At 35.7% G+C, this 18,116-nt stretch overlaps 1 protein-coding gene across 2 annotated transcripts in view; it reads right to left on the reverse strand.

Moving 5' to 3' along the window:
* Positions 1 to 18,116, reverse strand: part of CSTF3 (cleavage stimulation factor subunit 3) — a 68,328-nt gene that overhangs the window by 10,648 nt on the left and 39,564 nt on the right. For both annotated transcript variants that reach the window (XM_068988220.1, XM_068988221.1), the window contains exons 4-10: positions 6,919 to 6,951; positions 6,078 to 6,175; positions 5,095 to 5,161; positions 4,979 to 5,013; positions 4,769 to 4,895; positions 3,185 to 3,262; positions 1,540 to 1,702 (exon numbers count right to left, since the gene is read on the reverse strand). In XM_068988220.1, the coding sequence (XP_068844321.1) occupies positions 1,540 to 1,702; positions 3,185 to 3,262; positions 4,769 to 4,895; positions 4,979 to 5,013; positions 5,095 to 5,161; positions 6,078 to 6,175; positions 6,919 to 6,951 (601 nt within the window). The remainder of the gene's footprint in view (positions 1 to 1,539; positions 1,703 to 3,184; positions 3,263 to 4,768; positions 4,896 to 4,978; positions 5,014 to 5,094; positions 5,162 to 6,077; positions 6,176 to 6,918; positions 6,952 to 18,116) is intronic.

An 18,116-nucleotide genomic window follows, 5' to 3' on the forward strand; every position in this document is an offset into this window, starting at 1 on the left:
TGGGAAGATTGATATTAAGAAAACAATTGTGAAAATAAGCATGATGAGAAAGTACAGTGTACTCTTAACTTACAGCAGCAGGACTTCACATAGTTTAGAGACTTAAGAAAGGCTTCACTAAGGAACTGACATCTAAGTGAAACCTGAAGAAGGGATAGAATCTGGTCTGATGAGAGTGTAAGTGTAAGTAGAGGCAGGAAGGACAGGAGTAGATACAAAAATGGTGCAGGCAAAGGAAATAGTACTTGCTCGGCTAAGAGAACAAGGCAAGATTAAGGAGTCTTTTTAAGTTCCAAAGTCTAGTGCTAGCAGTGGCAGAGTAGTCTGTATAAGACTATCTCTTGTGGGGAAAAAAAAAAATCATCAACTGAACAATTTGAAGGCACCAGAGAATGACCAAAAGAAAAACCGGAGAGGCCTGAGCTCTAAAAACTGGAATTTTAAAAAATTGTAGACATGTATTTAATATGCTATTCCCCTCAAATACACAGCCCTGTGTGTGTTGTTCTGGGATAGCTAGAACTCAAGTCCAATGCTGAAGTTTTACCAGCTTGAGGTAAAGTGACATGGAGTTTTGGGTTACAAGAGCAATCAGAAATTAAGGGGGGAAATCCCCCAAAAGAGAACCACAGAAGGTGGAGGCTGAAAATCTGGACATAAATGCCCTCAAAATTTTAACTGACTCTAAAATAGACATCCACAGGAAAAAATACAAAGAGCCAGAGCAGAAAGAAGAGCTGAAAGAGCTGGAGTGATATCTCATCAGCTGCCCACTCACTGTAATGGAGACCATGTTTGGATTCTGACTCCCATCAGGTTAAGGGATTCTGAGTAAACACCTTGAACTTTCCATTGTCTTAAGAGTAGACTATATCCCAGGACTAAGATTTACCGTGAGATAAAGGCCACTAACACAGGCTCATCCTAACACCGTAAAGCCAAGCCTCCACAAAGTCGAGAAGATCTGCCAGTAATCTAACTCCCTGCTAAAATAAAACCCAACATTCTTCAGAGGAAGATAATAGAATCTAGTCTTTACTATGTACCATTTACACAGCTGTACAATGTCCAGAAATTTTTTTTAAATGTCCAGACTTCTGACAAAAAAAAAATGTGACCTATAGTCAAGAGGAAAAGAAATCAACTCCTCAATGGCACAGATGTTGGAATTAGCAGACAAAGGTTTTATAACTATTTTAAATATATTCAAGGATAAAAAAAGAAAGATGGTAATGGCCATGGAATCTCAACAGAAAAAGAAAAACTGTCATACATATAAAAATTCCTAGAATGGAAATTTATGGAACTGGAAAGTAGAATATTTGAAATGAAGAATTCACCAGATGGGCTCACCAGCATACTGTATATGATAAAATAAAGGCCAGTGAACATGGAGACATCTATAGAAATTACTGAGTCTGAGAAACATAAGAGGAAAAAAGCCTGGGGATAAAAAAACCAGCCTTGGTAACCTATAGGATAATTTCAAGTGGCCTAACATACATGTAATTGGAGTCTCAGGAGAGCTAATCTTGTTACCTCTTTTAGTTATCAGGGTCTGATCTTCTGTACGAAGAGGGTTGCTCTTTTCCCACTGTATGTACTTCTTCCACATATCCACCTGCTGAGCTTCTTGAGGAGTATTTTGAGGAGGCACTGAGGGAGCATTGCGGTCCAAACCTTTCATTACTGTCTCATATTCCTAGACAATAAGCATTTAGAATTCTGTGGTAAGCTGAAGAACAACTAATATATGGAATGGAGTTGATCAGTTTGGAATATTTTGTTCAAAATTGCCTTTCACCCCCCCAAATACTACTTTGTTCACAGTTCAGTTCAGTTCAGTTCAGTCGCTCAGTCGTGGCCGACTCTTTGCGACCCCATAAATTGCAGCATGCCAGGTCTCCCTGTCCATCACCAGCTCCTGGAGTTCACCCAAACTCATGTACATTGAGTCGGTGATGCCATCAAGCCATCTCATCCTCTGTCGTCCCCTTCTCCTCCTGCTCTCAATCCCTCCCAGCATCAGTCTTTTCCAATGAATCAACTCTTCACATGAGGTGACCAAAGTACTGGAGTTTCAGCTTCAGCATCAGTCCTTCCAAAGAACATCCAGGACTGATCTCCTTTAGGATGGACTGGTTGGATCTCCCTGCAGTCCAAGGGACTCTCAAGAGTCTTCTCCAACACCACAGTTCAAAAGCATCAATTCTTCGGTGCTCAGCTTTCTTCACAGTCCGACTTTCACATCCATATGTGACTACTGGAAAAACCATAGCCTTGACTAGATGGACCTTTGTTGGCAAAGTAATGTCTCTGCTTTTGAATATGCTATCTAGGTTGGTCATAACTTTCCTTCCAAGGAGTAAGCGTCTTTTAATATCATGGCTGCAATCACCATCTACTGTGATTTTGGAGCCCCCCCAAATAAAGTCTGACACTGTTCCCACTGTTTCCCCATCTATTTCCCATGAAGTGATGGGACCAGATGCCATGATCTTAGTTACTACTTTGTTAATATAACCTAAAAACTATTTAAGAGCAGGGAGAAAGATAAAAGATTAATCACCCAATAACAGGTTCCCAGGACAAGGTGAAGAGAACAGCCCTGGGCCCTCTCTGTAGGTGATACAGAAAGTCATTCTCAAGACAGAGAGGGTGACAGATCAACATGACTAATGATCTGGTGGCATCATTATTGCCATCTCTGAGAAACTTTCTTTTAAAACTTCAATAGTTCATAGTATTAGGCTATTTTCCCTAACTTCTAACAGTTTCACTGAGCGGAAAGGAATGTACACAAGACAAAACTCTGTCCCTGAGAGCAATGTCATTAGACCAGAGAGTAGTACAGTATTCAGATATGTATGAGCAGATAGGAGGGATGGATAACAACTACTTGATTAATTCTATGTAGAACTTTGTCTCTACAACCTGTTTCTCTGTTTTAAAAAATAATTTCTTCCAAACTTGATTTATCCTATTTTATCCCTTCACAAGTCCGTTAAGAGGTATTTCACTTTAAATATCAAATACATCATCTGTTCAGACAATGTAATTAACTGTTATTAGTTAAGATTGCCAATGATTAAATATACTGAGTAATACCAGATGGGAAAAGTCCCTGTGTAAATAACATACTCATAACAAACATTATAGTAAGCAGCCTGATGGAATTCCATACCTTTGCTACCCGCCTAGCATTCATGTAATCTCTACTCCGATCTTCAATCATTTTTTTAGCTAAATGAATATTGATACCCTAAGAGAAAAAAAAGAAAATGTACATTATTTTAAAATTAACTATATGTTAATATTAGGATAATACAGTTTATTCATTTGCTAAATAACTTTCAATTATTTATTTTGAGAGGTTTTTTGGTTAGTAAAATAAAGGTTTGATCACTTTATATGCTTAAGAAAACAAGGAGGACCTGCCTATATGTTATGAGATGGCAGTAAGCTTCAAAGATAGGGAATGATTTGGAAAGGGTCAATTATTTCACATAAAATTTTACTAATAAAGAATGATGTAATGTACAGATTCAGCTGGGTGAATAGCCATGGCTTAGTTCTAAAAGCCTTTTTCTAACTAGGTCTGCACAGTTTCATTCATGCCTAGTAGTTCTCAAAGAGTAGTCCAAATATTCCTGTTCCCCAAGACCCTTTCAGAGGGTCCGTAAGATCAAAACAATTTTCATATATCACTGAGACACGATTTGCCCCTCTCACAAATATACAGGAGTTTTTCAGAAGTTATATGACATTCAATATGATACCAGATAGAATGTAGAAGCAGATATGAAAATCTGTCCTCTACTAAGCTAGATACCAGAGAGATTTGCAAAAATGAAATAATGCCCCTTTTCTCACTGAGTTTTTTTCTTATTTTGGGAAATACAGTTTAATACTATTTATGTTAAAAATGTAAGGAGTCTATAACTATAAACTTTAAATGAATTAATAAATATCTTGAAATTTTCTCAGTTTTAATTCCAACATAAGTATTCATAGGTAAAAGCCACATTGAATTTAAAAGTTCTTTGGGGGCTTCCTAGGTGGCTCAATAGTAAAGAACCTGCCTCACAATGGAGACGCTGGTTCGATTCCTGATCTGGGAAGATCCCACATTCCTCAAAGCAATTACACCCCTGCACTACAACTATTAACGCTGCAACTTCTGAGCCCACCTGCCCTTGAGCCTGCGCTCTGCCACAAGAGAAGTCACTGCAGTGAGAAGCCTGAGCGTAGCCTCTACTCGTTGCAACTAGAGAAAAGCCTGTGCAGTAACAAAGACACAGCACAGCCAAAAATAAATAAATAAAATACTAATAAATCACTTGCTTATGAAACAAAGATGTTGGACCACAGTCCCACATCTCGCAATTGCAAGGCAATAATCACATCACTGTAACTAGGTGAAAGAGGTGCATTGCAACTCATCACTACGACTAGAAAAGTAACTAAAAAGGAACCCTTTCCTAAGAGTCAGTGGCAACATGTATGTGTATGACTGTGTGGATATAGTTTAGCACTGAATAAAAATGGTTTTGTAAGGATTATAATTCTCCTACAGTATTCTCTAAAAAATAACAGTAATATGAGATTCTCAAAACATTAGGAATGGTCCTTTCATTACAATCAACATGAAAACAAACGTATGTGGCACTGATACCCAGATACCTAATATTAGAAAGGCTACAAACCCACAACGCATGAAAATTAAAATCACTTTGTCATAATAATAAACTACTCTGTCCTAATTTACCTCTTCATACTTGTTATAGTCTCTCCACAGTTGTTCAATGTTGATCATTGGATTAACACAACCTCGTTGATAAACTCTTCGAACAGCTGTTATTCTCTGATTTTCTGCATAAGATCCAACAGCTTCCCTGGTATTGGATGAGAAATGCCATCAATTATATTATAGCTAAATCTGTGTTCACACAGAAAATAAAACTATGTAAATACTTACACGCCTTTTAAGAAGTTGATGTAATCCACCCAAATCTAAGAAATGAAAGAAAATGTTAGTATTTTTCTTAGTAGTTTCAAATTTATTGTGTATGTATTAGAAAATTTTAACTCTACCTGGTAAGACATAATTTCCATTCCAATTTTATCCAGTGCAAAGTCATATGCTTGAGCCATCTTTTCTCTGAAATAAATGTGAAAGATACTTTTTAGAAAAACTGTTATTAAAATGTATCTATAACTAAAACATAATCATAACTTCCATTCATAGGATCAGAACATTTAAATCTTTTATAAAAACAAAATGTAATGACATCTTTGCAAGTATAGTGTTCTTTTGTGTTTAGCTTGTTAATGTCATTAATTTATATACTTTGTTTCTTTTACCTACTACTTGTAAGCTTATCAAAGATAGGGGCCATGTTTTATATAATTTTATAACCTTCAAACTGACTAATCTTATATGCAGAAGATTCAAATGGGGAAATATCTGATTCATTGATTAAGAAGGTAAGTTATGGCTGAAGATCTATTAGCTCTGAAATAAAATTTAGGGAGAAAGAACTTGTTCAATATAAGACTAACAATAAGGAAGAAAAGAAAACAAAGAATTCTGAGAAATAATTTGCCTATTTGTTACATACAAAAAGAGCATTTGAGAAGGTCCATTATTTATATTCAACAAAGATAGATAGGTGAGGGTACTTCCTAGTGAGGAGGTCAATTACACAACAATACCATGGTCAAAGGTGCCTTCAAATAGTTAAAAAGCACATTACAAATGTAACCTGCCAAGAGTGGTGCCAGGACAATAAGATGCCTTTTATTAAGTTGACAACAAGCCTGTGAACAAAGTGATCTGGAGCTGCAAAAGTACAGTGTTTCAATATAGAAGAGGGGCTTGGATGATTCAACTCTCCAGAATAAATCTAATGCCAGTGATTTTCTTTAAAGTGGTTTTCCCCATGTTTTACTAACTTCTCAGAGAATCCTAATTTTTCAAATCTTTAAATTTCTTCATCCTCTGGAGTTAAGAGTTGCGAGAGGAGATGAATAAATTAGGACATGACTTGCATTCTTAAGATCCTGATTTAACTTACTTGTAACTTGGTAGTTTACCCTTGGTTTCTCGGACATATGAAAGATAACACTTCCATAAATCAATGTGCAAAACCTTCATAAGGCATCTCTGAAATAGCTGTAAATACAGTAAAATATGAGAATCCACAGTTAAATAGATTTCCCATGTACACAGCTGAAATGAAACATTAAAGAAACAAATTCAACTCCTCTGTCCATGGGATTTTCCAGGCAATAGTACTGGAGTGGATTGCCATTTCCTTCTCCAGGGGATGTTCCCGACCCAGGGATCGAACCCGGGTCTCCCGCATTGTAGACAGGCGCTTTACCATCCGAGCCATCAGGGAAGTCCTTTCATGAATTTAACTTCTTACAAATAAATGACAACAACTCCGTCTAGTTTGTTTACATAATCAAAATCATTCTCATAATTTTGGTCAGGAGAATATAATTACTTTCTTTTCCAAAATTTTATTATGAACATTTTCAAGCACACAAATGGGTTGAATAAGTACAATGAACTCCTATATAATCACTTTGTTGTTATGTCGCTAAGTCAAGTCCAGCTCCATGGACTGTAGCCTGCCAGGCTCCTCTGTTCATGGGATTTCCCAAGCAAGATTACTGGAGTGGGTTGCCACTTCGTTCTCCAGGGGATCATCCGGACACAGGGACTGAACTTGCATCTCTTCCATCTCCTGCATTGGCAGGCAGATTCTTTTCTACTGAGCCACCTAGGAAGCTCATATAATCACTAGCTAGATTCAGTAATTATTAACATTTTACTGTATTCGCCTCACAAATGTTAAGTCCTAAATTAAACTTCAGCATAAAATTCAAAGTGTATTTAAGAGGACTCACCTTTTCTACCTTGTCATAATTTTTAGCTTTAATCTGCAGAGAAACAGAAGGAAAAAAAATAGAATTAACACTATTATTTTTAGAGTATTAAAACACTATCTGAGTGTTTTGATTACACTTGTAAATTCATTTCTATACTTTCTTATTAATTCTGCCTATCAAAAATAACAAATAATAGAAGTCTGAATCCAACATGGATAACATGCATTGTAAATATGCCTTACATAAATTAATTTTATATGTAAAAAATATTATACATTCAATATGTTGAAATTTTGTGAACTAAAAATTTTGTAAAACAGTCACAAGATGAATAAAGAAATACAAACAAGACATATTTGAATAGAGCTTTGAATAGATCTATTAAAGACAAAACTTTACTTTCCCTGAAGAACTACTACTAAAACAGTCTGAGTAGGGTAGCAAAAAAGATTTGCTAATTTTGACCACACAAATTTTAATCACTCAGTCAACCTGCTATTCTGGGGATATCACAGTGAACAAAACATGCATAGTCTGTCTCTGTCCTCAGAGAGCTTACAATTTTACAGGGGAAACAAGTGGCAAGGTGAGGGAACTACAGGGTGCTATGGGAGCATTTAAGAAGAGAATAAAACTCAGGCTTAGGGGACTGCAAAAGATTGTCTAGAAGAAGTTAAGATGTTAGGAATGAGGTGTCAGGTCAGAATGGCTATCTCAAAAAGTCTACAAATAATAAATGCTGGAGAGCGTACGGAGAAAAGGGAAACCTCCTACACTGTTGGTGGGAATGTAAATGGTGCAGCTACTATGCAGAACAGTATGGAGGTCCCTTAAAAAACTAAAAATAGAGCTACCATATGATCTAGCAATCATAATCCTGGGCATATATTTGGAAAAAACGAAACTCTCATTTGAAAAGATGCATACACACTAATGTTCACAGCAGCACTATTAACAACAGCCAAGATATGAAAGCAACCCAAGTGCCTATCAACAAATAATTGGCTTAAGAAGATGTGGTGTGTGTGTGTACACACACACACATATATGTGTACACACACAATGGAATATTACTTAGGCATGAAATAGAATGCAATATGGCCATTTGCAGCAATGTGGATAGACCTAGAGAATATTATACCAAGTGAAGTAAGTCAGAAAAGGTGAATATTTTGTCACTGATATGTAGCATCTAAAAAAATAATACAAATGAATCTATACACAAAACAGAAATAGACTCAGAGACATAGAAAATAAACTTATGATTACCAACGAGGAAAGGGAAGAGAAGACGAATAAATTAGGAGTATGGGATTAACAAATTACTATACATAAAACAGATAAGCAACAGGGGTTTACTGTATAGCACAGGGAACGATACTCAACATCTTATAATCTAATATGGAAAATAATCTGAAATATATGCTTACACATACAACTGAATCACATTGCTATGTAGTGGAAACTAACACAACTGTAAATCAATTATACTTTAATTAAAAAAGAATGAGTTGTTAGACTGATAAAGGGAAGATTTATTCCAGGTAGGAGTGACATGTGTGAAGACAACGGTTAAATACTATTAGATTTCCCTTTGAATATTTTCATTAGATGGTAGGTGGGGTTAGTTGTTCAATTGTGATTTATCAGCAAATCTTTGTATCAGCCTGATACATGAATAATTTGGTTAGTGAAATTGGCTTGTGGTCCTTTCCAATTAGTAGTATGTATAAAATTTCCCACAGCTTTCTAGCTTAAGGTACTACAGATCAGAACTCTGGTGACAGGGTCTTTTTCTTTTGCTGATTTCTTGCTCTCTTTCTTTCTGGATTTCACCCTTCATCTTCAGAGATCATAAATTGTAACAGGATTTGCTTAAACAGTCTTTGCACTTTGAGGCAGTGAGTCAGAGCTCTGGAGTCAGATCTCTTGGGTTCACTTTCTGCCTGTAATAGTTAACCTTTTTTCCCTTGTCTGAATTAGGGGGGATAATAGCACCTATTTGGTAGGGCTGTTGTAAGGATTCAACAAGTTAATAAATGTAAAGCCTTTAAAACACTGCCTAGAAGAATGGGAACTTAGTAATTGGTATGACATTTTTATTATTTTTAAAAATATTTATTTGCATGTGCCAGGTCTGTTTAGTTGGGGCATGATAACTCTTAGTTTTGCATGTGGGCTCTAGTTCCCTGATCAGAAATGGAACTCAGCCTCCACCCCCCACCCCCACCCTGCATTAGGAACACAGGATCTTAGCCACTGAACTACCAGGGAAGTCCAATTATTTATTATTATTACCACGAATTCTGCTTGGGACTCAACAGGCCCCTTGAAGCTAGAATCATGCCTATTTCAGCTCAAGGATGTCTTTTTAAAATTACTGCCTCTCTTCAATCTATTCCTTTTTTTTCCTTCTTGAACTCCTATTATACACATTAGTTCTCCTTGTGTCCTCAAAATCTGTTATTTTTATCCTTTCTTTGCCTTTGGCTTTAGGTTTAAAAATATTTCTTCCACTAGATTCTCCAGGCCACAAATTTAAGTCTCTGTTATCATTTTCCTCCATTTGACCTATTGCTGTAGTTAGTTCAAAAATTAGCATTTTTAGCACCAAAGATTTTTTGTGTTTTTTAAATACTGCACTTTCAATCTCACTGTGTTCCTGTTTTTTTTTTTCAAGTTATTGTCTCTCTCCTCCAAAAGCTTTTTGTTGGGGGCCTGTCCCAACAGTTTGTGTTCCTTTCTTGTTGCTGGATCCTTAGACATGCAGTTATTTTTTCCATCTATTCCCTGAGCTCAGAGTTGGCAGTCCCAGTGTAGTAGCTGACCCTCTCTACCACAACAGCTGTGTAGTAGGTGTAGACAGCAAGTTGGCTGATGGTAGTCTTTTGACAAAAAAACAGAGAAGTCTTTACACAAGAGTAAGGAGGACTCAGCTTGCCAATTCAGCTCCTTTTTGGTTTCCTGGAGTCCAGGCTGATGTCAACATCTAGGGTGCCAAGTGTTTCTGAGTCAGTTTCTTATTCCTTGTCTTAGGCACTCCACCAGCCCTGTCTTTCAAGACTTCTGTAGAAACTGAGATTTCCTTTCATCCAACTGCTTGCCTCAGTACAAATAAATAAGTTGAGAGTGGGAATGAAGTAAGATGAATTCAAGTCACCAGACTTCCAGATGTAGATGGCAGATTATATACAGTTCTTACAACTGGCCAGGAAAACCAAAACTACTCTTTGGGAAAACTGGCAAAGAATATGAATAGGCAATTCTCAGAAGAGAAAATGTAAATGGTTAAAATTAATATGGCACCACACACAAATTTCCAAAATAGGAAATACAAATTAAAATAGTAAAATATCACTTTATACCCATCAGAACGGTAAAAGCTTCACAGGGTATTAACACTACCAAAGCAATGAGAATTAGTGACTTCATCCATTGCTGTAGGAAATATTGTTATGGCCTTTACAGAAAACCACTGGGAAAAGCTACTCAAATAAAAATTAACACATCTTTTAACACAGCAATTTTACTTCTGGGACCTACCCCAAAGAAATAAAAACACCAGGACGAAAATGGGTTTATACAAAGTTATTTCCTGCAAACTTTGCAGCAGCAAAATCTTTAACAAAATAAATGTCCCCCAAAACAGAAGTGGTCTAAATTAATAATCATGGTGCATCCACATCACGGAACTTTTTGTGTCCATATAAAACAAATTAGGGCTATAATAAGTAATTTGGGGGAATGTCCACAAGATTTTATTGAATGAAAAAAGGTTAAAATATGTATAATATAATCCATTCTTGTAAAAAAAAAAAAGCTAATATGATTATGGTAGATAGAGTTCTATGGGTGGAGGGAGGAATAGAGACAAGAAAAAAGAGACTGTATTTCATTATATGATTTCATTTATGCATTTGAGTAAAAATTGTCTATATGTGTGTAAAAATGTAAACAAAAATTCTTAAATTTTTTCTTACATAAATTGATCTTGTATCTTTCATTCATCAATTATTTATTACTTCAATTAGTGTAAGTTCAAAATACGTATGTACAAAAAGACCCTTCTGATTAATATAGGAAGACTCTATGGCCTTGAATACATTGCTACCGACTGTCATTCACTTAATTCAATCAAATATTCTTTGACAGCCACTCTGTACATAAAGCCTACACTGGTAGCATTACCATTAGCAGGTATCTCATTTTTAAAACATCATTCAATCTTTAAAAATACCACTCTACTTTGGAGAAGCAGTGTGGTAGTGAAAATAATTTGATCACCCTTTATCAACCACTGAATCTCTCCCATCATCAGAGTTTTCATTTTTAAACAAAAATAATAATACATACTAAGAATGGTTTTCCAAGGACTGAAAAGAAAGCATCTAGACATTCCAGATACTCATATATCATACCAATTAACAAAATTACAAACCAAAAGAATATAAATTTCATTACATCTTCTTTGAACAGAGCTATGTAAACCAAATTACCAGAAAGAGCAATGTTGTTATTACAATTGGCCTCATTTGAGAAAAAGCAAAGGTTATGTGGATGATCATATTCAAATTCCATTATTGGTGAAACTAGTACAAGAACATGTGAACATCACTTTGGTCATTCTACTACTAGTCTATTTTTCTTTTTCGAAAGATTACTGTTTACTAGATTTACATGAAAACATCTTATCTTTAAGTTAAATATTTAAAAATATACTTAGCATAATTATGTACTTTTGTACAGGAAATCTACCTGATAAACAAAGTTAGGTTTAAATTTTAAAAACTTTTGATAGTGCTTTGAGTTTTGTTTTGATATCAGAAATTCTCAGATCTTTCTGTCATTAACCAATAGAAAATGCCTCCATTTAGGACAGAAAAACAGAACAGAGATTTTTCCGAAGAGGAAATGCAAATGGCCAACAGGTACATGAAAAGATGCTTAGCATCATCAGTTCAGTTCAGTTCAGTCGCTCAGTCATGTCCGACTCTTTGCGACCCCATGAATCGCAGCACACCAGGCCTCCCTGTTCATCACCAACTTCCAGAGTTCACTCAGACTCACATCCATCGAGTCCGTGATGCCACCAGCAATCTCATCCTCTGTCGTCCCCTTCTCCTCCTGCCCCCAATCCCTCCCAGCATCAGAGTCTTTTTCAATGAGTCAACTCTTCACATGAGGTGGCCAAAGTACTGGAGTTTCAGCTTTATCATCAGTCCTTCCAAAGAAATCCCAGGGCTGATTTCCTTCAGAATGGACTGGTAGGATCTCCTTGCAGTCCGAGGGACTCTCAAGAATCTTCTCCAACACCACAGTTCAAAAGCATCAATTCTTTGACGCTCAGCTTTCTCCACAGTCCAACTCTCACATCCATACATGACTAATGGAAAAACCATAGCCTTGACTGGACGGACCTTAGTCGGCAAAGTAATGTCTCTGCTTTTGAATATGCTATCTAGGTTGGTCATAACTTTTCTTCCAAAGAGTAAGTGTCTTTTAATTTCATGGCTGCAGTCACCATCCGCAGTGATTTTGAAGCCCAGAAAAATAAAGTCTGACACTGTTTCCACTGTTTCCCCATCTATTTCCCATGAAGTGATGGGACCGGATGCCATGATCTTTGCTTTCTGAATGTTGAGCTTTTAAGCCAACTTTTTCACTCTCCACTTTCACTTGCATCAAGAGGCTTTTTAGTTCCTCTTCACTTTCTGCCATAAGGGTGGTGTCATCTGCATATCTGACATTATTGATATTTCTCCCGGCAATCTTGATTCCAGCTTGTGTTTCTTCCAGCCCGGCATTTCTCATGATGTACTATGCATAGACGTTAAATAAGCAGGGTAACAATATACAGCCTTGACATACTCCTTTTCCTATTTGAAACCAGTCTGTTGTTCCATGTCCAGTTCTAACTGTTGCTTCCTGACCGGCATACAGATTTCTCAAGAGGCAGGTCAAGTGGTCTGGTATTCCCACCTCTTGAAGAATTTTCCACAGTTGATTGTGATCCACATAGTCAAAGGCTTTGGCATAGTCAATAAAGCAGAAATAGATGTTTTTCTGGAACTCTCTTGCTTTTTCCATGATCCAGCAGATGTTGGCAATGTTAGCATCATCAGGGAAATGCAAATCAAAACTGTGTAGTTTTCACCTCATACCTGTCAGAATGGGTATCACCATAAAGAACACAAATAACACATGTTGGCTGGCGAGGATGTGGAGGAAGGGGAAACCTCATAAACTGATTGTGGGAATATAAATTGGTACAACCACTGTGGAAAACAGTATGGAGGTTTCTCAAAACCAAAATAGGAATTCTACTCCTGGGTATATATCCCAAACTACTAAAATCATTAATTCAAAAAGACACATGCACCCCAATGTTCAGAGTAGCATTATTCACAATTCCTAAGATATGGATGCAAACCAAGTATCCATCAACAGAATGGATAAAGAAGATGTGGTATTAATAAATACACACAATGGAATCCTAGTCAGTCATGAAAAAGAACGAAATTTTGTTATTTACAGCAACATGGATGAACCTGAAGGGTATTATACTAACTGTATTAAGACAGAGAAAGATAAATACTGTACATCACTTACATGTGGAACCTAAAAAATACAATAAGCCAGTGAGTATAACAAAAAAGAAGCAGACTCACAACTACAGAGAACAAATTAGTGGTTACCAATAAGGAGAAGGAACAGGGAAGGAGCAATGTAGGACTAGGGGATTCAGAGGTAAGAACTATTAGGTACAAACTAAGCTACAAGGACATATGTACAACATGGGGAAATACAGGCAATATTTTATAACAATTATGAAGAGTATATTAATAAAAATTGTGAATCACTATACTGTACACCTGTAACTTATATAACATCGTACAGCGGCTATACTTCAATAAAAATAAAAGCATCCATTTAAAGCCCTTTATATACATGCACACAATTTTGCCAAGTTTCCTTGAACTTGCTCACATCTTATCTATTATATTAAAAGTAATGCTGCATAAGTTTAAATAATAGGGGTTCTTAAAAAATTATCTTTAGGGAATTCCTTGGTTGTCCAGTGGAGGGTGTACAGGTTCCAACCCTGGTCAGGAAAACTAAGATTCTACATGCTGCATGGTGCAACCATAAACAAAAAATTATGTTTAGTCTTCAGTTCTCTAACTTGCAAATGGTCATTGGAGGTTTCCGTTTTTCAAACAGGAATCCTAATTTATTCTAATGCAAAAAAATATTTGAAGTGGATGGAGATATACCAAAAAATGAACAATTTATCTGTTCATGTGATGGAATGATTGTTTTTTTTCAAAGCTTCTAATAACATGGCCATTTTATTTTTGTAATTAAAAAAAATTATTCCAAGAAAAAAATTAGCATAATGTAACATATTTTTATATCACTACTATTTATAATCAAATGTCATACAACTGCAATATTACATTTTGGTGAATCATTTGAAATATCAAAATATGAAAAGTTAAGGTGGAAGGAAAGAACTAAATTAAAAAAATTGTCAACTGGCAATTCCTTGGAAGTTCAGTGGTTAGGACTCTGCACCTACTGTTGAAGACTTGGGTTTGATTCCTGGCAAGGCCAAAAAAAATTATTTCCTCAAAAATTTTTTTTTCTTACAATATAGCTTGGGGAAAAAAATCCAACCAAATTCTGTAACATCAGAACTTTTTACTGTTATTTTTTAAGCTGTCAATTATAATAATAAGTAACTAACTGTATAAATGATTTAAAATGTTTCAAAAACACATTTGACTAGTAAAACTTAACTGGCAAGACGACTCTAGAGAGGAAAGTAAGCAAAACAATCTAAAGAAAAAAGTAAGTCTCTATATATTGTGTTGAGGTTTTCATATAATAACTATTTGTTTTTTAAGACTCTACTGGTCCACACAGCAGAGGTGGAGTCTGGCCCCATCTCAAGAAAGATCATATGGCAGTTGCTTAAATAAATGTGATGAATAACCAAATTAATTGTAAACCCACACTCTTATTCTCTATATCTTTTCTACTCTAGAGCACAGCACACACACTTTTGTGGAATTTAAGCAACCAATTTGAGTTGCAGAAGCTGCCTCATTCTGTTTGTCTTAATTTTCTAAAAAGTTCAGCCCCAATCCTGAAACCTGAAAGAAATGGAATCCTAAATATAAACCCTGTCCTTCATTAATTTACTTTTTCACCACACTTCTGCTGTTTTCAATCCCTTGTACCCTGGAAATTATGTCTTAGATGGTTACAAAATGTAAGCAGATTTCAAGAATTTGGGAAACACTGAAGAATGTCACTCTAAGATTAAACAACAGATTTTAAAGTTGCCAGAGTAGCTGCAGAACATTCTCCTTCCCAGCACCCAGTCCCAACCTTAAGCTATAAAGACATCAGGAAAGGAGTATCTGCCAGCAAATCCATTTTTATATAAGAAATTGTATGTCCATGTGACAGGCTCTTTTCTAGCTCTAGAGAGAACATGGTGGACTAAACTAAGTTTTATAGCTCATAGAGTTGTTTTAGTAAGGGAGTCAAAAATAGTTCAAAATGTTTGCTTTGCTTATCTGTGCTTCCTAATTTTTCCTACAATATATTTTACCATTTCTATAACCTTCCTATTAAATGTAGCTATAAATATATGCCTATATACACATATACATAGATTTAAAGATTGTTGAAAACTTTGTTGTTGTCCCATAAATTCTGTTCCTCCAGGCCCTTAAAATGTGCACATAAGTAACATTTGTTAAATACAAGTGTAAAGTATAAACCACTTACAGTCTCAGTATGATTGACATTAAAAATGTGCTAAGCAAACATATTATTATCTTCAGTTCTGGATTAAATTTATGTCCATTTTGATTCTTTGTACTAACCAAATTAGGTATTAATCTACTTTTCTGAAACAATAAAAAGTATGTGTTAACATGTTTAGGATTTACCAAGTAGATATGGGGATATGGACCTGAACTCAAAAAGTTTATAATCTAGTTATAATCAAAGTATTATTGGAAAGATAGGACTAAGTTTAAATTATTTTCTATTGGTGCCATGGCTTATAAACCCAGAGGAATAGGAGTTCCATGCAAATTACAGTTACCAAGTAAAGTTTTACTGTGCAGATAGAATCCTGGCCATTGATGAGAAACAAATTTCTGAAAGTTAATGAAATAACATGAGTTTCTCAAAGTTTTCTGTGGAATAGTGAAAACATTCAGACAAGAAAGAACAGATGCTACGAAAACAGGTTGGCTAACTGTGGTGGAGGTCCATTATAGAGGGCCTGAAACACCAAGGAGAATTTAAACTTGATACTAAATTACTGATACTTTCATCAGTTGGATGATTGGGTGATACTTTAATCACCCAATGATACAAGTACACAAACTATGGCTCATGGTGGAGGTGGGAGTGACGGGTAAAGGTAGGAAGCTTTTGGTGCCATGGAGTACGGCAAGCTGGCACCTGCTGAGAGAACAGGGAGAGAAAAACAGTAATATAGATGGTGGAATATGCCACAGGTCAAAAGGAACTCTAGGTAAAGAAAAGATCAGTGAACCTGACAAAAGGGAAATTATTGCAGATTTAAATTTAAGAGCCAAAACAATTCAACTTCTTAGAAGCTGAAATCAATGACAAAATACTCATTTATTAAATACTCAATGTATGTAAACACTACTCTAAGAGTTTGTATGTATTATTAACTCATTCCATCCCTAGAACACTCAAGTAAAGGTCTATCATTATTTACTGTATGAAAGATGACAAAACTGAGAAAGGTTTAGTAAGCTGCCCAATATTGCACAACTGAGCTCTTTATACACTACATTGCTCTTTATCTAGATATATGGTATGAGGATGTTCATTCAAAGAGTGCTTATCGGGACTTCCCTAGTGTCCAGTGGCTAAGACTCAGTGCTCCCAATGGAGGGGGCTCAGGTTCAACCCGTCAGGGAACTAGATCTTACAGGCCACAACTAAAGGTCTTGCATGCCACAATGAAGACTGATGACCCATGTGCTGCAAGTAAAACCCAACACAGCCAAATAAATAAATATTTAAAAAAAAAAAATAGAGTGCTCATGGTGGAGAAAAATCTGGAAGCTTCAATGATCAAAGGCAGACTAAATTCTGCTTTGTCTAAAAATGGAATGGATTGTTTATATATACATAAAACTTTAAAAGCAATGATGTGTATTTATAATACCTAATGGAAATATGTCCACGATATATTATTTTTTAAAAGAAGCAGAATTTTAAAAAACAGGCACACAGTTGGTATGTTTATCCAACCTACTTATTCTCCCCATCCCACTTCCTGTGTCTCTATCCAGAGTGCAAGACGGATGAGTAGGAGAAATGCACACAAAATTGTTGGCCAAAACTGTTACTACTGGGAGAAGAGGGATCATTTTTTTTCTTAGTTATTTCTGTGACAGATTTTATTTCCATAACACAATTTCACAGCAATAGAGGTAGGTGTTTTTTAAAAGAAAAGAAAGAAAACCATAGCTGATTGGGGTAGTAAATCTCTGAGTATTTCCTTTGTGTTTTCCTTTGGTTATAAATATCTCTATTTACAAGTCATTTTTAAATGCTCTCAAATTCTCATCCATGCTTACAAAGCTAAAAAAAATTATTAATTGCCAGGAAATCAGGCAAAATTAATTTCAACCAAAATAGTCAAAGGTAAAACTTTGACCTAAAGTTGATTTTGCCCCAATTTATAGGGCATCTGTCTATAATTCTCACTTGACATTTATAGACTCATCCTTTAAGTGAAATGTCTGAAACTCTCTGCTTCCAGTAAACACTTTGTAAACACCATGGCAAGTCATTACTTTTCAAAAATAACCTGCAAATTCTGAGTAAAAACGGAGCAGGATATTTCACTTTTGGAGAAAAGTGAGTCATTTGTCTAAAGTATCAAAGCATCACCTAATCTTCATGGCTCCACTGTTTTTGCTACTCTAACCCCACTACACCACCTATCCCACAGCCCCTCATCACTGATATAAGACATAGATTTTCTTTCTAAATGGTAAAATTGAGAATAGGAAATACATACAATTATTTGAGATCCTTGAGCTACCAGAAATGTCAGAAAACCAACTTTATAAGCCACTAATCTCAAAAATGGAATAAATTCTGTACTGTACAACCAGGGAGGTCCTCAAGCAGGTATGCTGATTCAC

The sequence above is a fragment of the Capricornis sumatraensis genome, chromosome 16 (genome assembly GCF_032405125.1).
Source record: "Capricornis sumatraensis isolate serow.1 chromosome 16, serow.2, whole genome shotgun sequence".
NCBI lineage: Eukaryota > Metazoa > Chordata > Mammalia > Artiodactyla > Bovidae > Capricornis > Capricornis sumatraensis.